At 42.5% G+C, this 26086-nt stretch overlaps 1 protein-coding gene across 3 annotated transcripts in view; it reads right to left on the reverse strand.

Moving 5' to 3' along the window:
* Positions 1 to 3008: 3008 nt before the first annotated feature.
* The window catches only part of PATL1 (PAT1 homolog 1, processing body mRNA decay factor), a 30464-nt gene continuing 7386 nt past the window's right edge, over positions 3009 to 26086 (reverse strand). The window contains exons 3-19 of one of the 3 annotated variants that reach the window (XM_082747603.1): positions 23616 to 23833; positions 23238 to 23318; positions 22451 to 22645; positions 21410 to 21511; positions 20549 to 20638; positions 20110 to 20330; positions 18792 to 18881; positions 15902 to 16082; positions 15302 to 15425; positions 14558 to 14655; positions 13942 to 14001; positions 12766 to 12914; positions 11098 to 11257; positions 7497 to 7652; positions 5272 to 5363; positions 5023 to 5172; positions 3009 to 4710 (exon numbers count right to left, since the gene is read on the reverse strand). In XM_082747603.1, coding sequence (XP_082603729.1) covers positions 4689 to 4710; positions 5023 to 5172; positions 5272 to 5363; positions 7497 to 7652; positions 11098 to 11257; positions 12766 to 12914; positions 13942 to 14001; positions 14558 to 14655; positions 15302 to 15425; positions 15902 to 16082; positions 18792 to 18881; positions 20110 to 20330; positions 20549 to 20638; positions 21410 to 21511; positions 22451 to 22645; positions 23238 to 23318; positions 23616 to 23833 — 2189 coding nt within the window. In that variant the 3' untranslated portion in view covers positions 3009 to 4688. Of the gene's footprint in view, positions 4711 to 5022; positions 5173 to 5271; positions 5364 to 7496; positions 7653 to 11097; positions 11258 to 12765; positions 12915 to 13941; positions 14002 to 14557; positions 14656 to 15301; positions 15426 to 15901; positions 16083 to 18791; positions 18882 to 20109; positions 20331 to 20548; positions 20639 to 21409; positions 21536 to 21995; positions 22070 to 22450; positions 22646 to 23237; positions 23319 to 23615; positions 23834 to 26086 lie in introns of those variants that run through there. The other 2 variants (XM_082747604.1, XM_082747605.1) reach the window with 2 other exon arrangements.

Raw genomic sequence — 26086 nt, forward strand, 5'->3', positions numbered from 1 at the left:
TGTTTTTGTTCGTTTGTTAGTCAGAGGGAGAGAAAGAGAGAGAGAGAGTGAGCACAAGCAGGGGCAGCAGCAGGCAGAGGAAGTGGGCTCCCTGCTGAGCAGGGAGCCTGACGTGGGGCTCCATCCCAGGACCCTGGGATCATGACCTGAGCCAAAGGCAGATGCTTAACCGACTGAGCCACCCAGGTGTCCCTATCAATATGTTTTTGGGGCCAAGTGTGTGAAATCTTGACATTTTCCCTGTGTTATATGCGGATTTCTCTCCTCTTCTTTAGATTGACTTAACATCTAAATAATTTAAGACAATGTATTCATAACTGGCCAAGTACACACACCACTGATTCCCTAGGTCGCTTCTAGAAGTTTCCCAACCCTAAGGTCTGAGTGAGGGTAATACTGCCTCAGAAAATGAACTTGGCTAAGGTGGGAGCTGGCAGAGTCACAGAACAGCCTTATGTGCAAGTCATCAAGCAAAAGGAAAGCAGAGGCTGTCAGGAGACCTGCGAATGATTCACAGCTGCGCTTCTGCAGGAAGAAGGAAAAAGGTCAAAACAATGCTATTAGCTGATTTTAAGATGCTGATTCCTCAGATTAAAGACTTGCTTCCTAAACACCCTCACGGTAGTTTCTCAAAGGTCACAACAATAATATACTTAAAACGTGGCCGGACAGAGGAAAAGCAGAAGTTGCTTTCAACTTCCTACTTTCACTTCTCACACAGTGGACTTCCCTGCCCTTCAAAAGCAGATGGTATATGGCATCCAGTTCTCTGTATCAAATTCAAAGTCGTGTCTTGGCCTTCCTAATGACGGACAGGACAACTTCGGTGCAAGCCAGCTGGCTGACACTTAATCTTCCTGGAGATGGAGCTGGGATCCTTCCTGATTCAAGTCAGTTTGGAAAAAATGCAGCTTAGAGGAAATGGGAAGCTTGCTGGGAGCTACGGCCCGGGCTTACTGAAGCGGTTCTCCGACCCCCCAGTTGGTAGGCCATCTCAATTACGGAGTACGGAACACCAGGCCACAGTTCTCAGGTAACTGCCTTGCTCTCATGCAGCATATTCATAGGCTGCAAAGTCAAACACTTTGGCTCTGAAGTCAAGCACAACTAGATCAGATGCTTCTGCCCTGCTGTGACTTATTTTCTCACTAGAAACAGAAGGCTACTCCTATTTTTAGTTCTTACAGAGGAATCACCCTTTTGGTTATAGTAGCAATACATGGTCACTGAAGACACTGGAAAATATGGAGAAAGGAACAATCACCCCCAGACACAATCCCCTGCCACCTTTCCCTTAAAGGTCACCACTGCTACTTTGTCACCTTTTCCCCCACTAAGACTAAGTCACATACATACATATACAGAACATACCCTACACTTAACATTGTATTTTAGTATTTTCCCATGTTAACTGAGCTCTTTTTTTTTTTTTTTTTTAAAGATTTTTATTTATTTATTTGACAGAGAGAAATCACAAGTAGTTGGAGAGGCAGGCAGAGAGAGAGAGAGGGAAGCAGGCTCCCTGCTGAGCAGAGAGCCCGATGCGGGACTCGATCCCAGGACCCTGAGATCATGACCCGAGCCGAAGGCAGCGGCCCAACCCACTGAGCCACCCAGGCGCCCCAACTGAGCTCTTTAAATGCAATTTTTCCTAAAAATATTTCTCCCCAAAATAGAAGCAATATGTTTTCTCTATGGAAAATTTGGAAAACACGGAAAAGCAAAAATTAGCTTCCGGTATTCCTATCACCTGGAGACATACATCAGTAACCAACAGGAACATAATCTCCCCTCATCAAGTAGTTTTCTCATTATATATATATATATCATTCCTTTGGAATCTTTCTAAAACCCAATTAATTAGTCAGAGGCTGTGAATACTTCTGAAGGTCTTCACCTCACCAAAAGCACTTCCAGAAATGTAATTTCTCCTACCAGTATAAGTGGCAGTCTCAAACTCTCACTAGCATTATTTTTAAAGATTTTGTTGATTTGATAGGTTGAAAAAGTTATCTTATTTGTTATTTCTATGTTATGGGTGAGGGTGAAGTTCTCAATATTACTCACTTGTATCTTTATAAAAATTATTAATCACAGCTCTGTTAGCTACTACTTACTATGGTCTCCTTTTTCTTAGAGGATTATATTCACTGATTTTTTTTTTTTTTTTTTAAGATTTATGAGAGCAAAGAGGGAGACAGAGTGTGAACAGGGGTGGGGAGGGGGGAGGGAGGAGCAGCAGGAGAGGGAGACAGAGACTCTGAAGCAGGCTCCCTGCTGAGCACGGAGGCTGCCGTGGGGCTCTATCTCACAACCAGAAGATCACAACTGGAGTGGAAACCAAAAGTGCCCGTCCCACCAACTGCGCCACCAGGCACCCTTGGGAAGGAGCTTTTAGTACTAGCTTCCATTTGAACCCACTGAGACATGGGATAACTCTGTTTCTGTTTTCTGGCTAGAAATCGCTTGATTTAAGTCTCACCAGAAGACCCAGCGAGGAAGAGTTAAGTGCACACACCACGATGGTGGTGTGAGGGGAGAGCGTGCGTAGTCTCTTATCTGGAGCATGTGAGAGTAAAAACTACACCCCTGTCTGAAATAACACAAATTTACTATGAAGAATTATCAACGCTTCCCCATCCCATGAGGAGACGAACTGCGCGATGCGAGGCAGAGCTGGCCACGCTCTCTGAAGCCTCCGCGAGTCCCATGTGCCGGGAGGTGGAGCGGATGCAGATGGACTGCACGGTGTGTGCCCGCACTTCACAATGTAGTTTTATAGTTGGGGGGGAATGGGGGAGAACTGAAAGCACCTAGGTTTTTCAAGGAAGGTCACCATGTGAACATAAGGTCTTTGATCTGTCTCGCCTACGACAGTACAAAAGTAAATTCCTCATCTGTCCCCAACACCAAGGTGTCCATCAGTCCCATCAAAACAGGCTAGAGGCACATTTGCAATCACGTTCAGCCAAGAAGTCACAAGAAAGAGAAATGCAGGCACTCGGTTCTTCAAGTATACAATTTGTTTTTATTTACAATACCCTATAAAAATGTAAATTTAGAAACTTTAATTTTTATTAATTAGAACCAAACAAAAAAGATAAAGCACAGAAAGGAAGAAAGAATAGTCAAGTATTCACTTGATCAGTTGTGAGGGGAAGGGAGGAAAGGCGCATGGTGGAAACAGTCAGTAGGGAAGGGCAGAGGGACGCTAGGTCATGTCACCGGGAGCAGCTGGCGGGGCCGGGGCTCCAGAATGGGGAGACGCAGAGATGGAGAGCAAGGACAGCAGGTTATAATGGAGGACTTTACTGTTGTAGGAGACATGTTTGTGCAAAATGTTGATTCTTTTTAAATATCATAACCTGTCCCCTCACTAACATTCGAAAAGGTGAGAATAGCAAAAAGTTTATCATCAGGACAGTCATGTGAAACTGACTGTGATTAAATTTTCCGGAGGGCTGTAATCCCTGGAGATCAAACCCCTTGTCCTGCGTGGCTGCTGCAGAAGAGGGGGAGGGGTGGAAAGGACCACAGTGCGCTGTCCCCGCCAGGACTGAGAGCCAGGCCCCCCTGGCTGCCTGGGAGAGGGACCTGGAGACAAAGGGGAAGGGCAGCACTTCTGCCTGTGGCGTGGAGGAGCCTGCAGAGCAAAGCAAGCCGAACTGAGCTTCCGTGGTTACCTCTGGAGGTTGCTACCCAGGACACCAAATAAAAATGGGGAAGCGGGAAGTAAAAGCATGGCTTTATTGACGTTGTCTCAGGAAGACAGAGCGAGTGTGCAAACGCTACACTGTGGAAGCAGGTTCTAAGTCCGGCTCATCTGGGGTAACCTTGGTACGCCCTGGAGGGGACAGGCTCAAGTGCACTGTAGTTGTAGCAGGAAAAGGGCTTAACCGGGTGCCGTATCGCCGAGGCGGACAGATACAAAGGAAATACGGCGGGGAGGAGATACAGGACTTCTCAGCCTAGAGCTGGGCGTCAGCCAATTACGAGTTCTGATTTTATTAATGTGCTGCATACCCTGTATTTATATTAAAACAAGTAGAACCCACCAAGCTAATTACAAGATGGACTAGAAACAGATTAAAAATACATCAGCTGGTTTGATTTCAGAGGAGGGACATGTCGACTATGTATTTCTCAATCTAAAACTCGTTCTTTAAGGATCCTCTGGAGACCACGTGAACGTGTGTAGGGGGTGTGTGTGCATACATATGTACGTACATACGTATGTGTATATATATCGGTTTCTACTTAATTGGTTCTCCTATAGTTGTATTAATATGGGGCAATGGAAAGAAGACTTTAACAGGATGAGGGAAGGAATCCTTTGGCAGGCTACGATCTACTCTGAACTGGAGTACTGGGGGTGGGAAAGGGGACAGATTATATTTGCGTCTCTAGGGCAAAGAAAATGCAAAATTGAGAAGAATTGAGGAAAAGCAGGACATGCAGAACTGTAACACAGAAGGTCAGAAGGAACCAGCCGAAGTACCACCCAGCCAAATTCCACAGAGCAGTGGGGAAACATCTGGCACTGGGAGCCGACCCCTGGTGACAGGAATCGGTCCCACAAGACGCTCTGGGAAATAAGCTACCTTCCCTCCCTCATTAAAAACACTCCATTGTGAGGCGGCAGTGCAGGTGGCAGCCAAAAGGAGGTACAGGACACATTTGGAGATCTTTTATCGGATCCCCTGAACTAGCCTATGGGTATAAAGAAAGAGAGAAAGGAAACTTGTATAAATGAGTTAAAACAGAAGGCAATATTTTGCATTAAAGTTACATCCTTGTTAGAATTCTCTCAACAAAACACCTACAGTATCTCTACCTTTCCTTACTGAACTCAAGGGTGCTTCTGTACCCCGTATAGCATCTCGTATCTAGTAGATACTCACGCAGTTGATACAAGTCTTTAAGGTCTTCCACTAAATTCAGTTTTATGCCCCTGATCTCCTCATTATAATGTTTAAAGTGCCAACTTTAGTAAGATGTGGAACTCTCCTGTTTCAGACTTACTGCAGCTTTGTCTCCAGCAAGTTCAGTTTCTGTCGGTCAACATAGCGAGAAAAGAGGGACACCAGGTTTGTGGGTATAGAGATTGGCTTGGCCAGGGCTGCTTGGGGAATCCGCAGAAGTTCTCGGGTTGCCATGAACATCACCTCTGTCCTGAAAGAAAAACCGTTAACGACACATAAGAACAATATGAGAAAAAGAATAAACAATGATCTAAAAGAATGTGAAAGAAGAAACACAGCCCGGACTGACCACTGGTTGTTCTGTTTTGATTCGGTAGTGGGGTCTGAACTCTGGAGGTCTTCCCCACGGCTCAGGACGACGAGGAGCAGTGACAGGCCAAACTACAAGAGGAGAGAGAGGGAATGCAACTTAGCTCCTGATCCTCCACCCGCACTGAGGGGATCCCAGCACTAGCCCACAATGACTCCGCTGCTGTGCTCTGGCGTCAGCAAACATCAGACATGAGCTGGGAGGGCGTGTCCTTCTCCTGGCTTTACTTCAGGCAGAGCAGCAACAGCATTACCAACAAAAAGGGGAAATCCCAGGGCCAAGCGTCCTCTGCGCTTCCCCACCCCAAAGTGAGATGAAATTTTTTCCCTGCCACAGATAATGTGGGATTTAGTTTTTCTTGCATTTACTAAAACAGAAATGGATTAAAAAAAGTCAAAGATAAACTTTGATACAGAATATTAAAGTTCACAGAGAAAGAAAAAACATTAAATAGCTTGATATTTGAATTAAGAAAAAAGATGTGAAGACCGGTGGGAAAATGAGAAGTGTACAAAGAGAAGTGACTGAAACGATTAGGCTATGAAGAGACTTCCTTGAATCTCCTGAAAAAGTTCCCTTAACAAAATTTCCATAACACATCCCTAGCGGACAGATAAAGTTTTAGGTAAGACGTTCAGAGCAGAGAAGGGATGCACAGATACATTCATATATGTAGGACTATTAAAATTTAAGCAACCTGCTCTAGAAATTAAAGATTTGTTTTATTCATGGGCAGTACTCGCAGGAAACACGTGGTCTAAAGGGGCACAGAACGGAACACAAACAGCAACAAGCAGCCCAAGATTAAATGTATCAATCACAGCAACAGTGGATCTGAAGGGAACCCACGTTTCTGAGCTCACCTCACAGAGGAGAACCCTCATGTCACTGTCAGAAAAACAACACTGGGCTACACATACAATCACTTGTCTGACCTTGTGGCTTTCTATTGCTTTTATCAACATTAAACTCAGAGCCCGAGTAATGCAGAAGGCCCACAGCCTGTCACTCCAGAAACCCCACCTCTATCACCTCTCAACTGCCCTTGAGTCCTGCTTTGGCAGGTTTTCAGGTGTCGGGGGAAAGAGGCCTTGACTTTCACACTGTGTTCACACAAGTGCCCACTGAGCAAGGGCATTACGCTGAACTATCACAGCAGTAGGCTCATCTGAGTAAAAGGACAGCTCTGAAATCACCCTTGTCACCTTCCAAGTCAGGAAACTGGCTCAGCAAAGTGAAAGAATGTGTTCAGTGTCACAAACCTGGAGACTGGCAGGCAAGGAATGGAAAGCTGCTCTGAAAGCTCATGTTCTCTCTTCTACGTTACACGTCCCCAGCAAGTCTCTGGATCATGAATCTGACGTAGATGAAACATGGGACAAGATGTTCTCCTATTTACGGTCTTAAGAGTCAGAGTGCAGGCTACCTGTTTCCTTCCTCACGTCAGTACTTGCATTTTATCTGAGATTACAGTGGTGTGAACGCAAAGATGTTTTCCAGCCCTCTTTGCACTTATGTGTGGCACGTAAGGAAAACCTGGCCACTGAAATTAAGCAGAAGTTGTTGGTTGTAACTCTTGGAAAACATCCCAACAAGGCAGACAGCTAATCTACACGCTTGGCCCCTCTGCAGGCACCTCTCTTCCTGAAGCAGAGTGGAGCCAGCGAAGTCATGAGGGTGACAGCCACCGCTGAGGCTGTGGAGAAGGCGAGCCAAAGAAGCCTATATCCCTGATGACACGCAGACACTATGCCAAAGCCACTCCAAGTGAGAGAAAAATCCCATTTTGTTGAAACCACTTATTTCTAGCCTCTGACACTAGGCGTTTAATGCCTAGTGTCAGAGGCTCTCCTCTGTCAGAGGCTCTACTCCTGGCCAAGAGACACCTTTTCCAAAAAAGACTGAATGATTTATTTTGGAGACTGAGACAGAGAGATAGGCCTTGTGTGGGCACACACATACAAGGGAAGAAGGGGCAGAGGGAGAAAGAGATTTAAGCAGATTCTGCACTGAGCACAGAGCCAGATACAGGGCTCCATCTCACAACCCTGAGCTGAAACCAAGAGCAGACGCTTAGCCCACTGAGCCACCCAGGCACTCCTGAAAGAAACCTTTTTACAAGTTGCCACAGCAGCCAGTATCTGTATCTGTAACTCAAATCTAGAAGGCTGGCCACGTTCAGGGACCTAAGAGGGTGCGAGCACCTTGTTCTGGAGCACAGCAGCGAGGTGAGGGTTGGAGGGTGCTGGTGCAGCTGCGCTTTGAGGTAGGTTCATGAGCTGTTGCAGAAGGCTGGTGACAGTCACTGACGGAAGGTGATACAGGAGCAGAGAGAAGGGACTCAGTAAGCATGGCAGCACCTACAAAAAAATGAAGAAAAGCATTACGTCCTGGCAACCGTGACTTCACTTAGCCTGCATCAACGGACATGGACAGGAGGATGCCCAGGGGCACCCTCAAATGGCCTCAGGCAAGATTTAACACAAAAGGGCTGTCAAATCTAGCAGGTTTGGAGTCTCCACAGTGGGTTCTGAGGTGTCTACTGAGAACTTTAAAAATTCCATTTGCACAGGAAACATGACTTGTGTGAATCAAGGTTGTAAAATCACTTCTCAAATGGCAAGATTCATGATAAAACACCAGTATTTGGCTTCATCCCACAAATATTTCAATGTCTACAGTGTGTCAGGCATCGTGGGCTACAGTGAAGTGGTAAACAGTCCAGGCCTGCAGGGATGTACAGTTGAGTGGGGAGTCATGAGTAAACTGGCAATTTCAATACACTGTGAGAAGGACTCTGAGACCGGTAAATCCTGAGCGCCGTGGAACTACCCTGATGTACTTTTAAACTTAACTGGCTCTTGTCTGATCTTTATAGAGGCTCAGTGAGGAAGTGGAAAATGATAGATTTTGCAGCTATTAGGCAAGCTAAGCGAGCAGATGCTCGCCATTCAGAGTTCCATAGCTAGCAGTGAGAACCAGAATCCAAGGCTGTTGAATTCTGGCCTGCGAGTCATTCAGTCCTTTTTGTCATGAGGCCCAGACTGAAAGGTTAAAACACAGTGCTACCAATGTTAACTAGGCTCTAACACAGGAAAGGAAATCAAGTGCTTCCAGCACTCAGTGCCCATGGTGTAAAAAGTGACAGCTGGTTTTTACTTCAGATGGCATTCAAAGATGGAGAGTAGACTTCTAGTGATCTACCACTCTAAAGAAACAAAGCTTGAACAACAAAAGCAGTTTTAATCCCTCATAAGAGTATAATGAAGTCTGTGTACCCATCACCCAGCTTTGATAATTAAATCATCCACATTCTACCAATCTTATTAAAATTAAATCTGTTCCTCCTATATATCCTATCCTTTCGTTCATAAATACTTCAGCTTGTATTTCTAACAAATTCTCTCACTTAACAAAATTAACAGCCGTTCCTCAATATCACCTAATATCTCCTCCATATTCATTTTCTCCAGTTGTCTCAAAAAGATCTTTTAGCAACTGATTTATTCTAATCATGATTCCAATAGGACCCATACATACCATCTGGCTGGTAAAGCTTTCAACATCTGTGAACTGGTGGTCCCTTGCCCACTGCCTATCTTCTTTTCTCATGCTATTTGGTTGCTGACATTCCACAGTTTGGATCTGGCTAACTGCACCTCTGTGGTGTCACTTAACAGGTTCTGCTACCCTCTGTCTTTTCAATAAAAACTGATGGTTAGAATCAGAGGTTTAATAAAATGTTTAAGTTCATTTTACTGAACTTAAAAGGCAAGGGTAAGAAAACTTCGTGGATAGATCTGTATGCTCACTCCTGCATTACGTCAAGAAGCACCCAGTGTCTGGCTGTCCCCCTTCTTAGATGGTAATCATTTGTTTGCTGCCCCAACCAACATTAGATTCCCTATTCACCTTTAACCTGATGCCTTTTGCACCAGTAAGGACTGCTGTCCAGACTGACTGACTGACTGCTTTTCCATTAGGTATTGTAAATTGGAGATTTTCTAATTTTATCATTTCTTTTGCATTTATTAGCTGAAACTCTTCTAGGAAGAACTTTCTATTATCAAATTTCTGGTTACCATGATATTTAGTTGTAATGAAAAGGCAGGATAAATGTTTGAGTCTTTTCCCTATATACCCATTTTTAGAATAATGAGTTGATGGCCTAGCAATCTCTGAAGGTGATTAAATATTTTTTGGTATCATTAAGTTCAAAATATTTGATATATTTCAATCCACTGCTGTAATTTTTCTTTCTGAAGCAAATGACCCCATTTTTGGCCAACAGGAGTTCCTTCAGCTTTGTCTGTGCATCTTTCACATGGGACCCTAGTAATCTTTTAGCTTCCTTACTTTCTAGTACAAGATATTCTAGGATTACCTTGTATATCTTAGGCCTCAGACGTGCAACCAGTTATTGCTTCAAGAAATGGTATTCAGGGATGTAGTCTATTACTCTTTAACACACATAGACAGAAACTCCACCCCTATAATTAACCAAGTTTTCCTCACTAGCAGGCCCTTCCACTAAGGCAGACGTCTTTGAATTCCAAGCTCCTAGCCCTACACGCTATATTTCTAAGACCCAAAATAGCTCCTGGTACATAGACATGTAATAAATATTTAATAAATATTTACTGAATGAATAAAGCTTTCCCAAAATTATTTCCACTGATGAGTTCCTCTAGGACCGAGCATTCACCCCATGACCTACAATAATCTGTATGCTCTAAGGAAGCTGCTGGTTTTTGTCTGGCTTCCATTTTCTAGGATAAACCTCAAATCCTTAAACTTTCTTCCAACCCATTTTTCCTTCTTAAAGATCTTTAAGAAACATATTTGTCTCATCCCGTTTCACTTTTCCACATGAGGCCTCAACTTTGCATTAATTTCTTCTGCCGGTGCTACAATTTCAAAGGACTTTTTCAACTCACTATGATTTCAGAGGGAGTAATTTTCAACTTTCATGCCATACTACCTACATGGTATCCTGGAATCACGTTTTCTGTGGATCATCACCAGCTGGTTACTGATCAAGCATCACCTGTTGTGAGAGGCTCACTCTCGTAAGTTCCAACATTCTGAACCTCACACTAAGTAGGAACTACCTGTTGTACTCCCTTTTCAATTGCTTGCTCTGAACTTCTAGAATGATTCTAAATAGCGCTAATCTTTCAAGTGTTGGGACAAGGGAAATTAGAGAGCAGTTCTTACCAAGAGTTTACTTATAAACTTGAAAATCATGTTTTAAAGTCCAGCCTAGTTTAGATCTCAATAAATGTTATTTACGAGCACTGACTTGATTCCTGTAGCATACCATTCAACTAAATATGCAGCTAAATGTTAAGCTCCTGACAACAGTCCAGTGAATACTTTACATCCAGCAAAGTAACCAAGACCATACATCTCTAAATTTTAGTAAGCATCAGCTGGATTCAGCTGGGGATTCTCTTACAGATACAGAAGCCCTGACCTTTCCTCTGTAAATTCTGATTCAGAATGTTTGGAGTAGGACTGAATTATCTGTCTCCCAAGAAATTCTGATACACAACACAGCTTCATGACTGTGACAAATACGATGGGATTACTGCTTTCCTCAGTTTAGGAACTTGGTCTGTTAGAGCAAAAATGGGATAAAAAGTATAGTCCTAGAGTAGAGTTTTGCTTTAAACAGTCAAATCCTACTGTTGAAGGTTAGACAAAACAAGAGAAACAGGAAGAGGGGAGGGAATGAAATTTGGATTCTAGAAACCTTATCAACTATGAAGACCCAAAGGAAAGAAGTCCCACATGGGGGATCACCTCATCTTGTGCATCCTTCTTGATAAGGAAAGGGAGATTCCTGGCTGTTGTCATGAGAATGTCAGCTGCTTGCTCTGTGGAGAGGAAAGGAAGAATACGGGCAACCATTCTCTTCCCTTTTCGGATACACATGATCTGTACAAAGTGGTCATCACTTGGCCTGCAGGGGAAGGAAATGCTCACTTAGGTCAGCAGGAACTATTTAACACGTCCTTTTTCTCCTCTTACATGTTACTGAATGAACATGCTGTGCGCATTTTCACCCTATGATGACCTGTGCTACAAAATAATGGGAATTACTTCCTCAACTCTCTACCAAACAGTAAGTCATTTTTCAAGTTTCACAAATGTAGAAAATCATCTTCACAAACGTACATAAAATAGACTTGTTCAAACTACAGATGTTCATTTAAGTACTATGTAACTAGACATACAACATGGTTAATACAGCAAAATCTGAAAACATACATAAGCAAAAAGAATACAAAAACAATCATTTCACAATTAACTTTATACTGTTAACATTTTTCAAAAATTTACTTGTATGACAGAGAGAGCACAAGAGAGCATAAGCAGGGACAGTGGCAGAGGGAGAGGAAAAGCAGGCTCCCTATGGAGCAGGGAGCCTGATGCAGGACTCGATCCCAAGTGACCTGAGCCGAAGGCAGGTACTTAACTGAGTCACCCAGGCGCCCCTATTGCTACCATTTTTAAGAAACGCTGTTAGATCTGTGTGCTCACTGACTGTGTATTTTTTTCATTAAAACAAAAACAACAACAAAAAAAACAACAAAAAAGAGTCCAGAGAATTCACATGGCTTTGTACTAGGCTTTCTTCACTGGACAACTTCTTAAAGACAATTTTCTATCTCAATAGATATACTTCAACTACGTTGATTTGATGGCCCCATAACATCCCCAGCTAAGGAAAGCCCACCTTTATTCAACCAGTTGCCTGTCCGCCTGACTCCAGAAATGGTGTGTTGAAAAGAAGGGGTTTATTCTTATGTTCTGGTTTGTGTGTGTCCTGGCTTAGAAGAATCACCAATTCTTTTGCATGGGCAAAGGAGAGGGGAGTTTTCGGGACAGAGTCCTCTTACACTCATCAAATAAACACTTGGGATTTATAGAACATTTACTGTTTGCAAGATCCTGGGTGGGACAGATGCCAGATACAGATAAAAGGATACATTAAGGAGCTCAGTCCCCACTGGAAGACTGATTGGCTAAGATAGTGTATAAGCATTCTATGGAAATTCCAAGAAAGTATAAATGTCTGTACTTTCCAACTTAGTAGAAGAGACTACATGAAGATTAAAAGACTGAACAGGCTGGAATAAAACACAAAGCAAGTACAACCTATAGGCTCAAATGCAGACACCAAATCATGCTCCCCACTATGTGTCCAGTGCCCAGGATAGTTCCTCTCAGAGAGTGAATAGGTAGGTACCAAATAAATGAATACGGAATAAAGAGATTGTTTTCCTGGCCGAGAAGGATTATGAAATGCTTTATATGACGTGGCATTTGAGTTCGGCTGGAAGGATAGACTCTGAGCTTCCTGGGATGGTAAGAAGATATCCAAAAGACAGAAATGTGGAAAGCTCAGGTCAGCCAAGTAAGGAGTCCAGCTGGTCTCACGTGCCCCTCCAAGTGTACAATTCTTACCTCTCTTGTCCAGGCAATTTCCCCCTTAAGTTGTCATACATGCTACAAATTTTGTGCTTTCTTTCATCCGCCAGGGCAGGTCGCTCTTCTTCTAGACTTAGGAGATACCGCCTTTCATAATCCTCCACATCCAGGAGTAAACTATAGGTCTAAGTGAGACACAAAGCAGGCCACAGCATGCTGGGTCAGGATCAGAGTATTTGATAAACAATTTCACAGTTTAAGACCACCAGGTAAAGACAAAAGAGTGAAGACGAACTGTAGTAAGACAGAGGAAAAAGGTGCTCTTTTGAATCCAGAAAAACATAATGAAAGAACTTAAAGAATTCCTCTCTCTTTGTTGTCCCTCCTGACCACTAACCCAGGAGGTGAGGACAGTGAATGATTACACCCTTTGCAAACCTTCCAGCAGCAAGAACAGCATTATAACAGAAAGATCGGCATCGCTGCTTCAAGTGATGCCTTCTATCTATAAACACAGTAGTAATTTTACTCCTGGGTGCCAGGCACTGTTCTAGGCACTACGCTTATACTCATTCACAAGACACTCTCCACAACCCAGTCAGAAAGAGAGGACGTTATCATCTCCACTGTTGAGGACGAAGAAAATGAGGGCAGCACAGAAAGGTTAAGCAGCTTGCCTCAAGTCACAGACTCAGCTAGAAATGCAGAAGACGTGATTTGCAGCCCAGTTCCATACTCCATGCTCTTCCTCACCATGCCTATGGCCTAGACACATAGTATTTACACTTTATAAACGAACTGCCTACAGAGTACCACATTTTTCTTCGCACCCAGCACAGTGTCCAGCATCCAGGAAATACCTGTGAACTGACCTAGTTAACTCAATTAATTCACAGGTGGAACAATGTAATTTTTATTCTCATTTTCTTAGAAAGGTGACCTGCTCCCAAACACTTAGTGGTTAACTGACCAAGCCTGGACAAAGACCCAAGACTTCTCACCGCAACTGCAGTGTTCTTTCCATGAAGCCAGAGGTGAGGCACGGCACACTCTTTTCTAGTGTGCTCTGGTACATAACAGACACATAAGAAGAACATATTCACTAATTAAAATCACAGAACACCGACTGCTCACTTTTCCACTTCTTGAGTATCACATCTATGTGACAGTTCCTTATTTGAAACTAACTACAGCAACAAATTCTAAACTTACTTTCTCAATTATGACAAGGGTTTTTCGTCTCTTGTCCCGAACCTGTTTTTCTTTTGTCTCCTAAAAAAAAAAGACAAGACTACTCAGTGTGAATTCTTAACCTCTGTTAAAAATAACTTTCTAAGTATGCATATGTACTTCCACTTGTGACAATACTGTGAAAAAAATCTTAACTCTTTGAAAGTTAGTAATCTAAACCAAGACTAACTGGATGAAGGTTACAGAGCAGACTGAATTAACCCACACAGACTATTAAACTGAATTTACAGGTGGACACAAGGTAATTACAGAATGTAGTAAAGATGCAGACTATCACAGGAAAATCTTAAAACACACAGAAAATGGTAGTTTTTGAAACTGGAATGAATAGCCCAGTGCTGTTTGCAGCCGGTTACTCAGTTAAAAGACTCCTGCCGCCCCAAGTCTAGCCTGGCTGTTGAGGAATGTGTCAGCACCTCAGCCCACCTGCAGGAAACCAGAACGCCGGGACATGTGGTGAGGAAGCTCCCAGTCACACGACAAACAACTCCATTGAGCCTGATTCCCTCCCACGGTGACCCCTAGGCACCAGGGACAACCCAGAGTTTCTTGAACACACGGCTGTGCTGACACTTACATCATCCTCACTCCGAGACGTCACAACGGCATCGATCATTTTTCGGGGGTTATTCACACTGGAGACTGTAAGCTTTCCCAAAGAGCCCTCAAACTGCACTGTAAGGACAAAGCATTTTCAACAAGTAACTCAGCAGTGTAAGCAGGCAGCTTTCTAAGACCTCTATGGTCTATATTCTTTCCTCACAGTCTAATGGTTCAGTACAGAAATCTATGTTATCTAATGTGATCTCTTACCCAAATCTATCTTTTCCCATTCTTTGGTTGCAATGGTAATAAAAATCTGAAGTATTTCCCTTTTATTACAGGGATACTAGAAATTATAACACATTTTAAAAAGTTAAGGAATCTCAGGGCGCCTGGGTGGCTCAGTAGCTAAGCGTCTGCCTTCTGCTCAGGTCATGATCCTGGGATCACAGAGCCTGCTTCTCCCTCTCTCATTCCCCCTGCTTGTGTTCCCTCTCTCGCTGTGTCTCTCTCTCTGCCAAATAAATAAATAAATAAATATCTTAAAAAAAAAAAAAAAATTAGAAGTTAAGGCATTCCAAGCAGTGAAGGATTTACAAGTCCATCTACTAAACCACTCATTCCACGCAATAAAGGCAGACCTCTGCATTTAAGGACAATGGTCCTTACGAATGAGCTTTGAACGTCTGTATCCAGTTGTCTCCACATCTATTTCTATTTATCGTATGGGCAGCAGGTTGAATTTCTTTTATTGTGGGCCTAGGGGTAAGGACCTCACCTGGCTTATACGCGTGCTCCAGTTTGGCCACCTGTGGGGTAATGAGTTTGGTGCGCTCCTTCTTCGGGCCTTCGCCTTGTACTTCTTCAGCAGCTGACAGTTTCTCCAGTTTTTCAAAGTAATTCTACCACACGAAGATGATTTCAGTTGCAACACAAGCCCAGAGTACCGCTGCTCTTTATCATACGTGATTATACTGGCGGCAGCAACAACTGGGACTCTACATATGCATCGATCTTTAATTTTTGCTAGACTGCCAGATATTTACTTCTCAAAAAATCCCAGCCTACAGAAAAGCCCAACATCAATGGAAATATCTTTAAAGTTAGACTGCCAATATGTTTAACTGAGAAAACCAGATTATTGATGCCAAAGAGATTTCAAAACATTGGCCCGAGAGCCTCTGTAAAGAATAAGAGGCAAACATAGAAACCTTCTAGTGAACACTGAGAGGCTCTCCAGCTTCAGAAGAGGACAGAATTTGCTTAGTCAATTCTTACCCAATTGAAAACTACATCAAAAGCAGATTCTGTCAGTATGTAGGTCTACCAGTATCTCTCTGAGCGCCTCCCCAGAGTAAGGGACTGAATGGTTGTCTACCTGGTAATAGAAATCGTCCAGGTAGGGATCAGTGCTTTGCAGCTGCATCATCTGGATTTTAGAGACCCAATCCTTCTCTCGCTGCAGCATGAGATTGGCATAGGGATCCTTTCGGAGATGGTCTTGATGACTGCTCCGGTGACTTCCTCTGTCTCCAGCACCATTGAGACTGCGATGCTGACTGAAAACAAACACAGGGGCGCATTCACTCCAAGTCACAGTATTCATTAGGCCTTGTAACAACACAGGAACAAGCCCCGCCGGTTAAAAAAAGATTCCACTTTGCTTTCGTTAACAAAGTGAAAAGAACTGAATCTTAATCACGTCGGAGAACAAAGAGCTATGCGATATACACTGAAAAAAATAACCCGGAGACCTGAGTGCCTCATCACCTGTGCTGCGCACTCTCACCCACGGACTTCTGTTTAGGCCCTGCAACAACCCTAAGAGGTAGGCGGTTTGATTTTCTCCACTGAAGACAACAAACCGAGGCCAAAGAGATGTGAACGCAGGCCAATTTGACTCACAGTCTATACATTTTTTTTTTAACTTGCAGAAAAATTATGAAGTACTTCAAACATAGAGAAAAGCCCACAATAAACATTCATTTATCCACCACCTAGACTTAGTGGAAAAAAAAGAAAAAAATTTAGTTGCCCCAATTTGCCTCAGGGTTTTAAAGAGCAGTATTAAAGCAACATACTGTTGTATTTAGTTAAGGCCCTTTTGTACCCTGTCTGGATCCTGGGTTCCCGCCTCCCTTCCTTCCCAGAAGAACCACTATCCTGACTTTGTATGAATTCCCCCTGAAATGTTTTTTTTTTCTACAAAGATTTTATTTATTTGAGAGAAAAAGAGACATTCTGTGCCCATGTGTGTGTAGGAGGGAGCACGAAGAGGGGGAGAGGGGGAGAGAGAGAGAGAAAGAGAGAGAAACTCAAGCAGTTTCCACACTGAGTATGGATACTGATGTGGGGCTCGATCTCACAATTGGGGACCATGACCTGAGCCAAAACCAAGAGTCAGAAGCTTAACCCTCTGAGCCGCTCAGGCACCCCTCCTTGCAATATTTTTAAGACTCATGACTCATGTATCCATCTTTAAATATTATACGGTATTATTCTGTGTGCCTTTAACTTTTACATAAATGCTACTGGACATGTTAAGTCTGCCCCTTGCTTCTTATTCAATGTTACACTCCTCACATTTATCTGTGTTGACAGCATAGCCAAGCATACACCAAAAAGAACCGCCAGCATGTGGTGTATCCATGTTTTCAACCTTATTATTTACTGCCTAATTCCTTTACACGAGGCTGAGACTAACGAATATTCTTGCCAATAATGAGTATTGAGACATTTCAAATTTTACTTGTCTGATGAGGTAAAATAGCTATCTAATTTTAATCTGTATTTTCCTGATTATAAGCAAGCTTGAAATTTTTTTTTTCCTCTGAGTTTAAGGTGTACAATATAATGGTTCAATGGTTTTAAATGTTACTTGGTGCTTACCATGATAATTGTACTCTTAATCCCCATCATCTATTTCACCCATCCCCCACCCACCCTGCTCTCTGGTCACCATCTGTTTGTTCTCTATAGTTAAGAGTTTTTGTCTCTTTTTTCCTTTGTTCTTTTGTTTTGCTTCTTAAATTCCACATATAAGCAAAGTCATATCAGCTTTACTGAGGTGTAACTGACATACAAAGAACTGTGCATATTTAATGTGTACAATTTTGTAAGTCTGGACATGCAAACACTTGCCTTACCATCACCACACATAAGATAATAGATATATTCAACACCCACTAGAATTTCTGTATCTCCCATTGGTTTTTTTGGTGGTAATAACACTTTATATAAATGAGAACCCCCCTCTTCAGAAATTTTCAAATATATAAAACCGTACTGTTAACTTCAGGCACTACAAGTTTCATATTTTATGGGCCCAGCACGCTCAAGTTTCATATTTTAAAAGAGTCAAATGTATTAATCTTTTCCTTTACGGTTAGCACTTTTTGTGTCTTATTTTAAGAGCCTATGTTGTTCTTCCCCTGCAAAAAATATTCTAGAGCTTCTTCGAAAGTGAGAAGGAATTACACACATAGAACCATAAAACTGAAGGTTAAAGAAACCTCAAAGTTATGTTTAATTTTCTATTTTTGGTTTATGAGCGATTATAGAACCTCAACCCCATGAAGGCAGGACTTTGACATACCTCGTTCTTCTTTCAGTCCCCCAAACCTACCACAGTGCCCGATATGCAGCCGGGGCTGCACACATAAGTACATATTTGCATCTGTTAAATAAACATTAGATTACAGGCAAAAACAGAGTGACTGCTGGCTTTACGTAAGACCGAAATACAAACCTAGCCATTTATTTCAAGGTCACCTCTGAGCTGAGGTGATAAACAAAGGTAGTTAAGAGTATAAAAATGACTTAAAAAATCGTATCTATATTATATTTCTGATGTACAATAAACAAATTTATAGAATCTTAGAAATTAGTTGATAAAAAATCTTGTCATTTAAACCCAGTGTATCAAGGCACTTGGGTGGCTCAACTGTTTAAGCGTCTGGCTCTTTATTTTGGCTCATGTCATGATCTCAGAGTTGTGAGTGAGCTTTTTGTGGGGCTCTGTCCTGGGTGTGGAGCCTGCTTAAGATTCTCTTCTCCCCCGACCAAAAATGAAAATAAATAAATAAATAAAGCAAGCTAGTGTAACAAAAGCATAACATGACAGCACATATGATCTTCTTTACCAGTAAAATAAACTTAGTACTAATTAAATTTACTTAAAGAGTAAACTAAATAAGTAGCACCTTGTTACACTGTAAAAAAGGAAAATTTGAATTAAGAAACCACCAAGGAGCAGGATGAGTCCTTACTTTCTGCTCTGCTGCTGTCTCTGATGCAAGAGCCGACGGTGCTGTGGATGGAGGTGAGTCGTGTCTGGTCTAAACATTGGGGCCTGAGATCTAATAAAAAAAAAAGGGAAAAGTTTTTAATTCTGTTGTTCTGTGATCTGAAGTTTTAGAGAATGTTGTCAATACAGGCTAACCTCACACAGCGCACTGAAGGGAATACACAAGTCTATCCTCAGATCTTTCAGAAGGAAAAGACTGTAGTACTTTTACATGTATTCTACCAAGACTAATTCTCAACTCCTAAGAAGAGGACCATAAAATTTGAGTGAATTCGCAGGGAAGCAGTGTAACTATTTTCTTCTTCCTCCTAACTATAAACAGAAGTCTCAAAAGATTTAATGTGTTTAGTTTCAACTATTTGGGAATCACACTGAAAATCTATGTGTGATAGTCACTTTATGTCAATTTGGCCATAGGCTGTAATGCCCAGTTGTTTGGTCAAACACCGGTCTAACAATAATATTGTTATTAAGAAATAAGGAAAAAGAGGACTTTTGAAAATGTGGGTGGGCCTCACCCAACCAGTTGAAGGCACTAAGCACAAAAACCTGCTATTTCCCAGACACAAAGCAATTCTGCCTCAAGCCTGAAACACAGAAGTGCTGCCTGAGCTTCCAACCTGCCAACCTAACCTACAAATTTCAGACTCAAGAATGCAAGTTCAACTCTTATCTGAACTTGCACTTTCCTGGCCTGCTTTATGGATTTCCTTAGCCATTTCTTAAAATAAATCTTTTCATTATATAAAGAAAAATGTATGTGCATATATACATATGTACATGTGTATATATACAAATACTTCATTGGTTCTGTTTCTCTGAGGAATCCTGATACTATATGACATGTAATAAAATACAATCTCACTAGAAGCAGAAACTTGAACCCCTATTATAAAACCAGATTAGAAGTGAGCAACTTGGCTACCACCAAGATGAGCTGACATCTCAGCATCTACATCTCTAGTCCTTAGCATTTGGTAATTCTTGTTACATAATAAGTACTTTGTGCATGCGGATGTTTATAAAATGGATATAAAGTGAGACCTAAGAAAGGTTAGAAGAAATAAAGGGGTGATTAGCAATATGCAAATTACACAGGAAGCATGTGACTTTAGGAAAATGTTAATTCATAAGAATGCCTGGAGACTGTCAAACACTTTTGTGTCTGACAAGAAGAAGATCCAGTAACATCTCAAAACACATCCCTTGCAGACATGGAAGCCTCACTGATAAAGAGCCTTGGGCGATTGATGGGTAAAGAGTGGCATTAGTTTGCACACCTTAGGTTTTGCAGGTGAGGCCCTGGACCAGGGGAGTGCTGCTGCGGAGGCGGCGGAGCGGCAGGGGGCGCAGCGCTAAAGAAGGCACGGAAGCCAGGTGCTGGGGGAAGCACCTGCCCTACTCGCCCTTGCAGCAACTTGGGATTCATGGCAGCAAGCGGACTACCAACAAATCCAGGGACCCGTGCAAACTGGCTGGGAGACATCCGTCCAGGCGGTAGCTAGAAAGAGGGACAAGATCTCAGATTTAGTGAATCAGCAAGCCTCTTGCTTTTATCCACAAAAAAGTGAATACTATTTCCATCAATAACTTTGTTTGAAAAAGTGAAGGAATAAAATAAGAGGCAGTAGAGACTGATTAACAGCAAAGAGAGGTATTACCTATGAATGTTAGGAAAGCAAGAGAGCTCTTCATGGGTTGGGCTCATCACAGGCTTACCTGTGCTCCTCCAAGAAGCTGTGCTCTCTGGAGGGGGCTGAGAACAGGAGGAACACTAGGAGGGAAAGGGTGACCAAGCAGGGAAGAATTCTAGGGGAAAAAAAAAAATGACAAAAAATTACACACATTCTGTGAAATTTGTAAATTGATATAAAGGAATTTAGTAGGAATGCAGAATAAACTTGGATATAAAAATCTTGGATATAAAAAAGTTGTCTATGGAAGGAATATGAAAGAGAGCAATGCTAGACATCAGGAAGCACTATGATCATGTAACCCGAAGAAGGAGGCAGTAGGATAAGGGACTGAAATAGCAGGAAACCAGATGACCACGCAGGGTGTGAATTCTTTTTTTTTTTTTTTTAATTTTATTTATTTACTTGACAGAGAGATAGAGATCACAAGTAGGCAGAGAGAGGGGGGAAATAGGCTCTCTGCTGAGCAGAGAGCCCCATGCAGGGCTCGATCCCAGGACCCTGAGATCACGACAAGAGCTGAAGACAGAGGCTTAACCCACTGAGCCACCCAGGTGCCCCATTAAAGATGGAAAAAAAAAAAAAAAAAAAAAAAGCTCAGGTATGAAACAACTGAACATGATGAACCATGTTTTCTGACATGACAGAGGCTTAACCCACTGAGCCACCCAGGTGCCCCATTAAAGATGAAAAAAAAAAAAAAAAAAAAAAAAGCTCAGGTATGAAACAACTGAACATGATGAACCATGTTTTCTGACCTGGGGACCATAACATCCAGAAATTCAAGTATGGAGACTATAATAAGCGCACCTAATTTAGGAGACCTCTATATACTAATGGTGAAACCATATGCAGCACGTTTTCATCAGGACATGAAGACACATACCGGGACACTGCAGAGCTGGTTTGGAGACATCCTCTCACCATAGGGAGCAGGGTAACGTGGTGGCATCGGGGGCCGGACATGGACAGGCTTCGGACACAGGATCTATCAGGACAAACATATACACAACTACACTCAATGAAGTCAGTTTTTCCTCCACCTACTCTCCCTCCCCTCGAGTACTGGTAGAGACACAGAACTCAATGCAAAGCCCTACTTCTAAGCAAATTGCTACGGCTATGGGTTCACCTAAGAACCTTTGGTCACTTCCTCTCGTAAACACCAAGCAATGTGCCACTTGTAACTGAAGAAGATTTAGCTAATTCTCCAGTTATCCCCACCCTTCCATGCTATCTGAGGGAGGTACCAACAGATATTCTGACTTGCAAATTCTCTGCAAGAGGATATTATTTTGGTAGCAGCGAGGGAGAAGGAATGATAAGAAAGCTGGAGGATTAACTAAGTCCTATTCTGAAGCCCCTGTGATATGGCCGCCATGCTCAGCTCTTTTGTGATACATCGGGACTCCACCGTTTTATAGAATACTGAGCCTAACTAGGGCCATACCAACACCACCCTCCCCCCATACCTTCCAAATTGGCCTTCCTTTTCAGCTGCTGGTTTCAGGTGGAGGAAAGTCTATGGAACAGGACTGCACAGGCTCTAGGGAAAGCAGGGATATCTTAAAGGTAAAAAGGGATGTGGACAATGCTGTGTGTTCCCACTCCCCCCAGCTTTCAGTTACCTCTCTGCCAATGTTGTGGGCAGCCAGCAAAACACTTTGAAAAGGATATATACACTAAATGTGGTTAACTACCCTTTTTCTCCCCCAATTAAAAGGCAGCAGCAACAGGAACAGCACCAGAAAAGGGCATTAGGGAATGTGTCTCTTATTTGTACTCACTTCTCCTCTAATTGGCTATTTCTCTTTCTAATCTAACGCCTACCCAAAACTTCCACCCTCCTCCCAGCATCACCAACTTCCCAAATAATTTTGCCCAGATTCCCAATATCCTGGGCTGAGTGCCTGTTAATGAGAGGTACCTGTTGGTTGAAGCTGGGTACAGCCATCTGCTTAGGTGGGGTGCCTATGGGGACGGCTCTAACAGGAGGACTCCCAATGATAGGTGACGTTGACCGCCGTGGTAATGCGCGCTCAGAAAGGTCTCGCTCGTCTTCTGGACCCTGCGGGGGCCTCTGAGGCAGGGCATATTCTAATACAGATACTGTAGGCATTTCCTAATTGACGAAATAGTTAAAAAAAAAAAAAAAAAAAAAGAAAGAAAGAAATAAAGAAAATTAGTCCGTAACAAATGTTTAATAATCTGTACAGATGCCAAAAGCATCTTGAGAAATTATTTTTAAATTTTATTTCATATCCAGTAATATTCCCTCTCTTTGGTGCCCTCTGAATTTTGATAAATACATATCATGGATCTACTGCCACGATCAAGAACAGAGCAGTTCTGTCACTCCCCAAACTCCTGTTGTAGTGTCCCTTAGCAGACAACCCCTCCTATAACCATTGGTAGACACTGACCTGTTCTTCATTCCTATGGTTCTGCCTAGAAATGACTTAAGCAATTTGAATTATAAGCTAACAAATTCAAATTCTAAAGGCTCCCTTTCAACCTTTCAAAATAAAGCACAAATGAGCATTGCATGAAGGCTGAGTAAATAAATTGTACAATCACCAGGTACAGGTATGAGGAGGTTAAGTAATCAACATAACAGCAAATGACATACATCAACACATTGCTTTAGTAAGGAAAGGGTCAAGACAGGAGTTTTCGGATACTAGGAATTTGTATAAGGAGAAAATGTTTCATACCTGAGCAAGCAGTGGCCCTCGGATTCGCCTCAGAACTTCAGACCCATCCCAGATGCTGGAATTCAGACTTCCTGGTTGGGGCTACAAAAAAGGAAACACATACACAAAGTCTGGAGTAGAGAGAGGTTTCTGGACGCTTTAACTGCTTTCGGTGAACAAGGCTCCGACAGAGTCTCAACTGCTTGAGAAGAAGAAATTACAGTGCTCCAGACGACACCTGACTCCCCTCTTCACCTGCTACGATCAGGAAGTATATCAACAATTTTCTATGGTATGTGCAAGTTTCTTAGGGTAGCAGATGAAACAAAACAGCAAAGCTCAGTACTTCACCTTAATTACTAGTCGGCTATAGTTCTCAGATCAGAGTAACTTACTCACTTGCAGAACTGGCCTGGTCTGCACTGCCCTCATGATAGCTGGATCTTCTAGCTCATTTTCAATCACCATCTTACTGAGCCTTTCTGCCAGATTCTCCTCATGGTCACCCAACAAGTCCATCTCATCCCTTTCTCCGTTGCCTGTTTGTTCATTAACTGCCACCGGCAGCTTCTCTTCCAATTCAGCCAGGCGCTCATGCGCTTCCTGCCAGTCATCATCTGTAAGAACATCACAAGAAACAAAGTTTATACTGAGACTAAAAGTTGGATGAAATTCTTCTGTTAACCAGATGAACAATTCTAACTTCAGAAGACAGTATATTTCCACTTGAGAGAAGCAAAGTAAGATTTAAACTAAGGGTCATAGGAAAGTGAGCTTTTCACTATTAAGGACAAACAACATCCTACCAGGAATATAATTGAAGCACTTAGAGGGACTGCTTAATACATTACCAACGGCATTCAAACTGTATTCTGAAAACAGTTTCTAAGCCAGTGATAGGTATGTCCACAACTCACTGGTTTTGAGATTCTTTTTTTTTTTTTTAAAGATTTTTATTTATTTATCAGAGAGACCCCACACATGGGAGTGCACAAGCAGGGGGAGTGGCAGGCAGAGGGAGAAGCAGACTCCCCACTGAGCAAGGAAGCAAGGAGGGACTCTGATCCCAGGGCCCTGGGACCATGACTTGAGCCAAAGGCAGACACTTAACTGATGAGTCACCTAGGCATCCCTAGTTTTGAGATTCTATGACATATCAGGCAAAAAAGGGAAGTTAAAACCCACTGCGTTAGCATACATGTCCTTTTAGATTATGCCTGACATCTTTACGAGCTCTCAAATCTTTTTACAGCATAGGTAAAAATCAATTAGTATTTGTTGAGCACCTATTATGTGTTAATGTTTTAGGCACATGGGATAGATCAGTGTACAAAAGACAAAAAGATCCCTGGTCTCTTGCAACTTTCCTTCAAGCAGGGAAGAGACAGAAATAGATAATAAATATAACAAATAACTTAGATACTGTATGAGATGAAATACTATATAGATATATGGAGGAAAAGCAGGTTGAAAACTTTAAATGGGACAGAGAGAGGTACACCTCATGGCGAGGGTAACATCTGAGCAAAGATTCAAGGGTAAGATAGTTAGCCGTGTGGATTATCTGGGAGAAGAGTGTTCTACATAGAGGGCCAGTCCGTAGAAAGGACTTAAAGACAAGGGATGATTTTGAGAGTCAAGTAGGACTGTGTCTGGATTGGAACGATCAAAGAGGAAGAGCAGGAAAAAAGAGTGAGGCCAAGTAGGTAGTAGGAGGGAGCTCCTTCTGGGCCTTTTGGGTCACACTGATGGAAATGGGGGGGCCGCTGGAGGTTTTGATGTGGCCTTTCTGAAACAAACAGTCTGGCTGCTGTACTGAGAACAGATTCTGGATGTGAGGGGTGGGCGGGAAAAGGAGAAGCAACACCGGAGGCATGGAGGCCTGCCAGGTGGCTACTGCAGCAACACCAGGGCTACTGCGGGTGGCGACCTGCAGCTGGGTCCAGTCCTTTTCCATGTTGTCAATGCCCTTGCTAGTCCTGCACACTCCTGGACGGTCTGTAGCTCCAGCACTAGCTTGTTTTCTCACTCTGTATGCCAAAGCAGCATTATTTTGGAGTCCTGCTACAGCATAGGTAAAAATCTTCACAACCCTCCATCAGCTTCTCTAGAACTAGACCCTATTTCCCTCGCGCTGTCATTCCAGTGCTCCTCTATCTCATTCCTCCATTCTGCTTCCACTGCCAAAGTTCGACTCCATGTTTTTCCCCTTCTGGCATTCAAATTCAGATACCTTTTCCTCCTCATGGAAACATTCCCTAAATAGCCTTTTCATTTTAATGCTACCTTCACCTCATCTAAACATGCAAGACTTTCAAACTCCACAAAAACCCAATGTATCTGTATATATTTTATTCTTAGTTTGTTCTTTACGCCCTATAAAATTCAACAGAAAATGGTAACAGATCATTCTTCTCTCAATTTTTAAAATTTTTTTTTCTCTCTCTCTCTTTTTAAAGATTTTATTTGTCAGAGAAACAGCAAGTGCTCAAGCAGCATGCATAAGCAGGGGCTGAGGCAGAGGGAGAAGGAGACTTCCCACTGACCAAGGAGCCCAAGGCAGGACTGGATGGTTTGGACCTCAAGATCATGACCTGAGCCGAAGGCAGACCCTTAACCGACTGCGCCATCCAGGTGCCCTGATAATTCTCTTTATAACTAACATAAAAACACTGAATTCTTTCTGCAAGTGTCCTCAGTGGCAATCCTTCTCATATAATTTTTCTATGTACAACAAGGTTATAATAAATGGTAGCCACTCAAAAAAAAGAGAGAGAGATTCTTTAGATTTATTGACAATTTTCTGAGGGGCTCATGTACAACTTGTTAATATTAACTTTTTTCCTGCTTACAAAGAAAATCCTATTAAT

Source organism: Mustela nivalis (assembly GCF_964662115.1).
Source record: "Mustela nivalis genome assembly, chromosome: 9".
NCBI lineage: Eukaryota > Metazoa > Chordata > Mammalia > Carnivora > Mustelidae > Mustela > Mustela nivalis.